The 10,169-nt window shown below is 42.3% G+C and overlaps 1 protein-coding gene across 2 annotated transcripts; it reads left to right on the top strand.

Moving 5' to 3' along the window:
• The first annotated feature begins 495 nt into the window (after nucleotides 1–495).
• On the top strand, nucleotides 496–6,506 carry cyp1b1 (cytochrome P450, family 1, subfamily B, polypeptide 1). Of its 2 annotated transcripts, none has more exons than XM_076743261.1 (3): nucleotides 496–591; nucleotides 3,168–4,183; nucleotides 4,803–6,506. In XM_076743261.1, exons 2-3 carry the CDS (start codon nucleotides 3,189–3,191, stop codon nucleotides 5,407–5,409), a joined length of 1,602 nt encoding a protein of 533 aa, XP_076599376.1. In that variant the 5' UTR covers nucleotides 496–591; nucleotides 3,168–3,188; the 3' UTR covers nucleotides 5,410–6,506. The 2 variants fall into 2 exon arrangements, with proteins under 2 accessions (XP_076599376.1, XP_076599375.1); XM_076743260.1 differs by lacking the exon at nucleotides 496–591 and adding an exon at nucleotides 2,670–3,038.
• The last annotated feature ends 3,663 nt before the right edge of the window (nucleotides 6,507–10,169 follow it).

The following is a 10,169-nucleotide window of genomic DNA, read 5'->3' as shown; positions in this document are numbered from 1 at the left end:
ACACACACACACACACACACACACACACTAGAAAGACAGAGAGGAAGTGTGTGTGGATCAGATAAGTACATATTCAATTTGCAGTTTTCAGTCAGTGGAAGTACTCTAAGTTATAGATAATATATTAGTTTCATTAATTACACATTTAGAAAAATGTAATTATTAGGTCACGTGATAGGATTTGAGCAAAGTAATTATATATATACATATATATATACACGTATGTATATATATATATATACATACGTATATACACATATATATACACATACGTATACACACACACACACACACACATACATACATACACGTATATACGTATACGTGTATATACGTATGTATACATATATATATATACACATATACACACACACACACACACACACACACACACACACACACACACACACCGACATAGACCTGCTGGGATTTAGTCTGATAATTGGTTCCTGCCAGTAAAGGAGGCTGGGGCCAGTTGTTCACTCACTAGCTTGTCGCCACCCTCCTGGATCCATTTACTATTGGAATCAAGCACGATCACACACTGTCACCTCGTGAGAGGTTCATCAACAGCCGGAGGGTCCAAACTCAGTAAGTGTCTGTGTGCGTTACCTTCACTTCACCTGAATATATTTGGTAGTTTAAAACTTTAAAAAAATTTTTTAGAACAGGCTAGAACTTCATTTATAATGTCCGTAATTTCTCACTTATATATTTAGATTTAAATTATTAGAAATGATTTGCTGCTGGCAATATTCTTCAACACGCAAATGATAACACAATTTTATATAGATACATGAATGATTATTAGGCCACAGAAAAGTCCAACACGGACCTACACAGCATATTAAACTCTAATTTTATAAAAATATTTTTTTCATTACTGTACGAGCTGAAATAATCCTCTGATATAGTGTTTGAACATAGTCCATGGTGACTTTTAAAGAGCATAATTTCTTATATGATATTGTTATAGAAATACAAATAGTTTATGAAGTACAAAAGCGTGTTCAGACTAAATTAGAATACTGCAAGCAGAGATTATTGTAGCTGTCTTTCCTTTTTTTTTTTTTTTTTTTTTTTTTTAAAGTAAATATATTTCATCTCTTGAATTCCTTTCTTTAAACCCGGCATATAAAATCAGTAGCATCAAATGTTGCGGTAGTTTCAGTTGAAAGTAAAAGATGTCGGAGCTGCAGTGAGAGGAGCAGCTGAGGGTCAGAGGACCTGAGCGGGTTTATCTGAGCCGCTGTCCGCGGTGCTGAAGCGAGATCCCCGAATCCCATCACAACCAGACCCGAGCAGGAAGGCCCGAGCAGAGGACAGAGGACAGGGAGCCCAACATCATCTGCAGACTGATCCAAAAACTGATTCACAGTGACACAGGCAGGAAACAATGGAGGATAAATCCCTAAAATGAAGAGGCGGGTCTGAACCCCCGATTGTGTGTGAGGAGGCGCACACAGCCCGGGTGAACAGAGGAGAGGGACCGGTACAAAACAGTTCTTATCACCCAGCCGTGGGGCATCGAAACCAAACACACCATTATCTTTCTGCCTTGATTAAGCTTGATTAAGCGCAAACTGCCTCCCACAGTGAGTACTGTGATACGAAAGACACAGAGAAATACAGGGTGCAGTGCCGTGCGGGTCTGCAGGACGGGTCTGATGTTCACCATGTTTGTTTATTGGGGGGGAATTCATGAGGGGAAGACGGGGCTCGCCTCCTCCTGGTGGTTTGATTGGAAAGCGCACCCTCAATTTGTAATTTCATTACAGCGACTTCAGGCTGCGGCATCCCAGGCGTCAGACGAAACACTGCAAACGCTTTATGCGAACAGGCCGTGACGCGAGGACGAGGATGCGTTCATTCATTTCTGTCATCCGCAACACATCGGCTCCACTGATCCAACAGCGGCTGCGTGATCATACAGCTCGAAAAATAGAAGCAAATAGAATAAAATAATATAAAGTTTAAAAATGGTAAATTCTGTCTTTAATTTGATTATTGAATAATCTGATAAACTGCGCTGTGAAAAAAAATATAAAAAATCAGAGGTTAGAAATGAATGTTTGCTCTGGATTTGAGCGCCGTCTTTATTGTAAACAGTGTGAACTCTTGTGTCAGGTATCACCTCCTCTGAGGCAGCGACGCACGAGCGCATTTTGTTTTCTAACACTGACGAATCCATAGAAAATGACGAAAACTGTCCAAAATATTGCGGTTGGTATTGTGTACACGAGTTCTTGTTGTTGTACTAATATTATTATTATCATTATTATTATTACTACTACTATTATTATTATACGTTTGTTTTACCAACAACAACAACAACAACAATAATAATAATAATAATAATAATAATAATGTTATTCTTAATAATAATAAGAAATAATTAATTTAAACCAACTACTACTAATAATAAGTATATATAAAGTATAACTGCGCGTAAAAAGAATAGTCTCTCTTATTCTACTACAAATAATACACAAACACCTCAGGTAACTTTATTTATCTGAGTTTAAGCGCTCCCATTTAAGTCGCATTATAACGCTTGTTGTCTTCTTGTAGTACACCTAGAAGGGGGTGGGGGGTGGGGGTGGGGGAGGAGGAGGAGGAGGGTGGGGTGACACCCTTTGCAACAAACCTGCCCACTGTAACAAAGCTTGGGCGCACAGACGCTGACGGGCCGTGATGCTGCGCTGCATGGAGTGGCTGCACAGAGAGCAGGGGGCTCTCTCTCTCTCTCTCTCTCTCTCTCTCTCTCTCTCTCTCTCTCACGCACACGGTGGATGCTCAACAGGCTGTACAGTGTGAATGACTGTTGACACCAGGCTGGTGTTCTGCACGCTGGATCTGCTGTGTAGGAGAGAGTTTTTAGCCCAGTGTTTTTGGTGGTTAAACTGCAGGCTGCTCTGGTCGTCCAGCTGATGGAGAACGACATTTGAAGCGGGATCTGAAGTTTTCTGAATCAGAAAACATTTTGAATAAATCGTGAAAAGGCTGGTGGTCTCTCGATGAATCTAGGACATAACTAGGTATCTGATCAGCTCCTGATTGAACACAAGCGATTCATGTTTTTTACATTAAATGTCACAAGTGTTCACCCTACTGTACCATAATGTTTCAAACAATATGTGCCTTTAATGCTGATGTTATTCCCACAGCCCCCCTGCAGGATCCCCATCATGGATGTTACATTGGAGAGGAGTAACTCAGCGACTCTTAGAGCTCTGTTAGTGGCATGTGTGACTCTGCTGGTCTCCGTCCACCTGTGGCGGTGGCTCTTCCACCGGTCCAGCCGCTGTCCGCCCGGTCCGTTCGCCTGGCCGCTCATCGGGAACGCTGCGCAAATTGGCAAAGCACCGCACTTGTATTTTACGCGCCTGGCGAAGAAATATGGCAACGTCTTCCAGATTAAACTCGGCTGTCGGACCGTGGTGGTGCTGAACGGAGACTCCATCAAACAGGCGCTGGTTAAGCAGGGGGCGGACTTTGCCGGCAGACCCGACTTCACCTCCTTCCAGTACATCTCCAACGGGGACAGCCTGGTGTTTAACACCATCACGGACTGGTGGAAGATGCACCGCAGAGTGGCTCAATCCACCGTGCGGATGTTTTCCACCGGGAACCTACAAACAAAAAAGGCTTTTGAGCAACACGTCCTCTCCGAGGTCCGAGAGCTGCTGCGGCTGTTTGTGAAGAAAACCAAGACGCACCAGTACTTCCAGCCCATGACATACCTCGTAGTGTCCACGGCCAACATCATGAGCGCGGTGTGCTTTGGGAAGAGGTACACCTACGAGGACGAGGAGTTTCAGCAGGTGGTGGGCAGGAACGACCAGTTCACCCAGACAGTGGGGGCAGGGAGCATAGTGGACGTGATGCCCTGGCTCCAGTACTTCCCAAACCCCATCAAAACCATTTTCGACAACTTCAAGCAGCTCAACCTGGAGTTTGGCACGTTCATTCGGGATAAAGTTATTGAACACAGAAAAACAATCCAGTCAAGCACCATCAGGGATATGACAGATGCTTTTATAATAGCGCTGGACCAACTGAGCGAGAAAACGGGCCTCACATTAGGGAAGGACTATGTGACCCCCAGTGTTGGGGATGTTTTTGGAGCAAGTCAAGACACACTGTCCACTGCACTGCAGTGGGTCATCCTCATCCTTGTCAAGTAAGCAGCTTTTCCTCTCATTTCATAGTGATCTTTTTAAGGCTCTGGTTTTTTTTTTTTAGACAGTGGTGAATTATGACGGGAAATAAGACTAGATAATAAATCAGAGTTGGCTCTCATCCTGCTGCTAAAGCTGCACAGACTTGAGGAAGTTCAGTAGCATTTGTGTTATGTAACAGCCTAGTGGGGGAGCTCAGGCAGGTACTGACAGCATAACATAAAGAGCTGAAACTGCACACCAGTGAAAGTGAATGAAGAGCCCAGTCAGCAATTTACAGTGCAAGGAGCAGATTTTACTTTTTCTAATCTTCCTTGATTGTTTAATGCAATCTGTGGCTGATGCCTTGATCAGTCTGCTGGTGTCATGCAGCGCCTTGAGCCACTGTTTGTGTAGAAAGAGATGATTTTACTTAAATAATTTGACCTCTGGGGTACTTTTTTTTTATCACAGGGTTCAGTGATGGGTATAATAAATGTGTCCATGCATCATATTCTCAGAGGAAGTGACAATTACGTTGGTCACTGAGATGATGGCTCATGTATTATGTCATTAAATAAAGTGAAAAACGAACAAGAATAGTAGTTGTCACCTAAATGCAGGTCTCACCTGTGAATGTAGGTATCCTGAGATGCAGGTACGTCTCCAGCAGGAGGTGGACAAGGTGGTGGACCGCAGCCGACTCCCCTCCATTGAGGACCAGCTGCAGCTGCCGTATGTCATGGCCTTCATCTATGAGGTGCTCCGCTACACGAGCTTCGTGCCGCTCACCATCCCCCACTCCACCACCACGGACACCTCCATCATGGGCTACATCGTCCCAAAGAACACAGTCGTCTTCATCAACCAGTGGTCCATCAACCACGACCCAGCCATGTGGTCCCATCCAGAGGTCTTTGACCCCGATCGCTTCCTGGACCAGAACGGAGCGCTGAACAAAGACCTGACCGGCAGCGTGCTCATCTTCTCCCTGGGAAAGCGGCGGTGCATCGGCGAGGAGCTGTCAAAAATGCAGCTGTTCCTTTTCACCACCTTGATCTCCCACCAGTGTCACATCACCGTGGACCCAGCCAGGCCACCCAAACTGGACTACAACTATGGTCTGACTCTGAAACCTCATACCTTCTATATAGCATTGTCTCTGCGTGAGGATTTTAGGCTGCTGAATGCGGCTGTCGGGCAGGAATCTGCTACAGAGGTCAAGGGCGAGCCCACATCAGACTCCTAAACAAAAACCAAGAAAATCAAAACTGTAATAAGCAAAAATATGAAGGCTGAAACACTTAAGACTTATGAACTGTAGCTCATGTTTGTGGGCTCAAAACTATATTTATAAGCTGAAATCTCAGGCTAAGTTCTTCTCACTTATCACTGATTACTGACTCATTTTCAAGTGTTACAGTGCCAGGCGGGAACAGATGTGGCATCCAGGGTGTTCACCTGGGATGAATCTGGTCTCTAACACCATCAAACACAATCTGACATACCACTGAGCAATTAGCATCCTCTTTTGATTCATCAAGGTGGAGGACTACAGTCAGCTGCACATGGCTGGAGATCAGCTTCAACCAGACCTCAGTACAGGCAACGCTGTGGCTACGGGAGCGTTGAACAGCTGCTGTAACACACCCTTGTTATTTTAGTGTGAATACCATTGCTGCAAGAATGTACCGAAAAGTAGACATCATCAAGCTTACAGGGACATCATAGTGTTGTTTTCCAAGAACATTGTATCTCCAATACATCAGCTTTTCAGGAATCCCTTTAATTTGACCACAATTTTTATTCGTTTCATTCACGTTTTTTGTTTTCTCCTAAAGATTCAAAACCATTTCTAATACATTATCAAACATATAAAAACATACAAAAATATGTGACATTTAAAGGTAAACGTTCAAAGCTGGAGTTACAAGTTTTTTTATGTGACAGAAGTGATGTCAGAGTCCTGACTGATTTTGCATGAGGAGGTGAATAAGCTCACGGAGTGCGTCGGTCCTGAAGCCTCGTGTCTACTAAAATAAAGCGTGCTAAAAGTACTAACATGCAGTTTGTGATGTATAGTGTGAAAGCGTAGTCACTCAGGAATATAAGGCTGTTGATATGCCAAATACTGTTTAAATTAGAATGCTTTTAAAAGTCCTCTAATATATTCTGAGAGCTACTGCAGACGCTGTTTGAAAGGACAAGGCAAAGGAGCGTCTGCACCCAACACCTGCTGCGTGTACTGTTTCATGTCTGTGAACTGCTGTCCAATGCATGTATGGAAACACAAACTTTAGATCAGTGTTATTTAGTCATGGATTTCTTTCTTTTTGTACTCACAAAGGTTTTTTTTTGTGTAAGTGTGAATGTTGTAGAATGCTGCTCTCTGGAAAACCTTTCACCCTGTCATTTGATTTCCATGCTCACGATGCCAGTAACCATGTTATTTCTTCTTTGTGATGTTTTATTTACAGAAATATTCATACTGACAAAATGAGGGTTGGGACAATGGAGGTGATTTATTATTGTTGTTAATATTATTGTGTTAACTCATCTAATTGCTGTCTCAGCATGGGAGACTAGTGCACTGACTATAAGGTCTTAGATTTGATCATTTGTTGGCTTTCTGCTGTGGCAATTTGGAATAACGTCATTCAGGTTCAATAACCGGTGATTTTGAGCAAGTGCTAGCTGAACTGGTATAAATTATGCATGTCTCACTATATATCCACTGATGGAGCCCGGTGAAACAACAACCCACATGTAACACAGTCCTTATCAAACTTCCACATGCTAGTTTTCTCACATGTTGCAGACATATCATGTATTACATACAGTGTACAGCACTGTGGTGTACAGTGCAGGACAAGAAACTAAAAGCATGAAAAAGGCATACATCAACACTGAGAAACTTCAAATTAGCTGTGGCCACCCGATAAATGAAAACATGTCCACTGCTAAAAGCATATCTGTCCCTCACAGCTAATATCCAATACAGCCAACATGACGGGGGTCAATAAATACCTAAGATCCAAACATTTGCAGTGTCTTTACCTCATATGATTCTTATGTAGAGCTATACTAAACATTAATTAAACAAAAGGCATTAATTACTGCTCACTGTAGCAATACTTCTAAAGCTTTTGACTACACATATTAATACTGCAGCTGTGATGATGCTCTTCTGAGTATTTCCTCAATCTGCTTGCCACATGTTTTCTTGAATGATATTATAGCTACATAATAAACAGACACTTGAAATATTCCCTTGTTTGTCACTGATGGTGCTTTCTGTCTTGAGCAAGTTAAAGGTGAAAAGGTGGACTCATTTAAATAATAATGGATGGAAATGAGTTTCAGCTGTGTACTCCGTACTTGTTGCTGATCAGGCAGAGCTGATTAACATAACATTTCATAGTCTCACTGTGAACTCAATTGTGAACAATAGCAAAAAAATGCAATGAACTCTTGGCATCGGTCCATGTCAGGTGGGAACAAAAGGGAAGTGTTTGGGAGATCCCTTTCCCTGCACAGTGTTTTATCTCGCTCTGCCAGAACATCCTGTTCTTGCAGCTAGCCAGCCAGCCGGCCGGCCAGCCAACTTTGGTGAGTGCGTGACAAATTCAGATAAAACTACAGTAGATGATTACTGATATGGCTCTCTCCCTGCTCTGTTTTCCCTTTTTTATTGTGCAAACTTAAATCTGAAGACTAAATAGTGCCAGTGAAGTCATGCGTGGCAATGCTCCAAGCATAATCTTTATGAATCGGATGGAATAAAGTTGCTTTTGCATGTCAGAGGGAGCCAAACAGATCGTCACAGTTGAGCTAAAAAAGTTCAGAGATGCTGACAATGTCACGGTTAATATGGCTAATTCAGTGGGATAATGACTTGAATTATAACAGCAGACAACATCAACCTTCAGGGGTAATTGCTTTTGTTGCGTTTCCCTCCTTGCGTTACAGGAAACTGCAGAAGGAGGCAAATATTGCTAACGTACAGCAAAGCCACAGGACTGTCATGTTCTGCAAATTAGGGAAACGAATCACAAAGGAAAACATGAACACCTGAGGTGCACAATGATTAAAAAGGAAGATGACAGGAGAAATGTCATGTCTTGCACAGTGAAGCAGGTGCCTTCTATGAGTTTGGCAGACATGCATCAGAAGATGGTCTGTGGTGGAATAAGCCTGCTGAGAAAGATGAAATATCAGATGAAATAGTGGTAAGACGCATCTTATGTCATTACAGCTTAGACCTGTCAAGACTGCATTAGCAAGATTAGTGTGAATCTCTCTATTTAAGCTTGTATCCTGCAATGGCTGAGGAGGACGTACACACAAGATCCTTCTGCTGTTGACTGTAAGTTGTGTAACTTAGACATAGCTGAGCTTAGACTGCGAATGGAGGGATAGATGGAGATCTGAATGAACGTTAGCAAGACTGCACAGACGTGACGTTCAGAGAGTTCACTGCTGTTTAGACTGACTGATAGGAGCTCAGGAATGAAGGAACAAGAGCACTGAAGGGCCAGTCAACACTCCCTCAGCTGAATCTGAAGTAATATCAAGACCAGGTCCAGACCAGCTGGGGTCAGGACAACCCTGTCTGCATGGGCTGAGTTCAGGTCAAGACCAGAGCAGAGTGAGTCATGAATGTCAAGGCATGAACAGATCTGTACACAACCCTCTTACATCATTTAGCAAAGCAAGCAACTGTCCTACGGCCCTCAGGCTCAGGGGCCCCTCAGGCTCCAGGTTCAATGTGTTTTTTTTTTTTTTTTTGTTATAATCCTGTATGCATGCACTTCTTAAACACTGTACTAGCTGAAATCAAGGGAGCTTAAGGTAAAACCTGCGTTGTTATATAATCTTGAGGCCTCTTCTTGTGGAGTGTCTCAGAGTTAAAATCTAGTTTGAAAGCCTTTATAATTTCAGGTTATATTGAGCTTGCATGGCACATGCTGTATACCTAGATACATTTATGGTTAATAATTAATTACTAAAACTATCAGAACAGGAGTGGACAGAAACTAGTTGGTCAGAGGGCTTCTGTTCTTTTATAGGAACACTTCAATGTTTTGGGAATTACGGATATTTGCTTTTACAACCAGCATTGGTTGAGCTTATCTTTAGCATAAAGGCTGGAAACAGATGACATTGGTTAGCTTGGTCTGAAATTAAAAGCTCACCAAATAACACATTATATCCTGCTGGTGCAAAGTAAGTCTAAAAATTACAATTTGCCAGACCTTTAAGCCAAGAACCAGCCCAGCGCATAACCACAACTGTAACATTTTTATACTTTTCCCAGTTTTGAACAGATTAAACAGAGAAAATGTGTGTGGTGGAAATGATCTCATTTCCTGTAGGAAACATTTCTATAAAAGATAATGGGACAAACTTAATTTGTAAGCTTTAGAGGTGCTGGTTAGCTGATATTTTTTTTTCCTTTTTGGACAGCCATCCAGTCTTTATTCTAAGCTAACCAGCTGCTGGCTGCAGCCTTACATACAAAGGACAGATATGAGAGTGCTATCAATCCTCTCATCTAATTCGATTAAGTGAAATTCCCAATATATCAAACTATTCCTTCAATCCGGCCTGTTTGGAAATACATCAACAGTTTGGAGGAGCCTAAAACCACATGGCATTAAAACAGACAAGAGTCAGGAGAGAGAAGATCTGAAAGCTGCAGCCTTTAAATCCTTATGCAACATAGGGTCTTATCTTTTAGGCCAGCATGTACAGACATCAAGATTAGATGCAATCGCACACAGAGACATACTATATACTAGATAATGCCTGTGGATGTACATTAAACATCCAAAGTTTCCTTCATATGAATTCTGTGAGTGCATTCTGCAGCAGTCTCAACAGGGTTTTTAAATAAACTGCAGAGGAGGCTAATAAAAGCAGTCAAGGAAAGGTAAAGTTTTCATGACTGTATAAACAAACACCTGCGCTCATTCGGGAGGCACCCATTTAGAATTTAGAGTTGTTCTA

The sequence above is a fragment of the Chaetodon auriga genome, chromosome 11, assembly GCF_051107435.1.
Source record: "Chaetodon auriga isolate fChaAug3 chromosome 11, fChaAug3.hap1, whole genome shotgun sequence".
NCBI classification, from domain to species: Eukaryota; Metazoa; Chordata; class Actinopteri; order Chaetodontiformes; family Chaetodontidae; genus Chaetodon; species Chaetodon auriga.
This window is presented reverse-complemented; position numbering and strand designations above follow the sequence as displayed.

What these genes read in the sequence shown, in the direction of transcription:
- cyp1b1 (XM_076743261.1), top strand. Translation starts at nt 3,189, where the DNA reads ATGGATGTTACATTGGAGAGGAGTAACTCAGCGACTCTTAGAGCTCTG. An exon ending in GTCATCCTCATCCTTGTCAA is followed by an intron (nt 4,184 to 4,802) that starts GTAAGCAGCTTT and finishes CTGTGAATGTAG; the next exon opens with GTATCCTGAGATGCAGGTAC.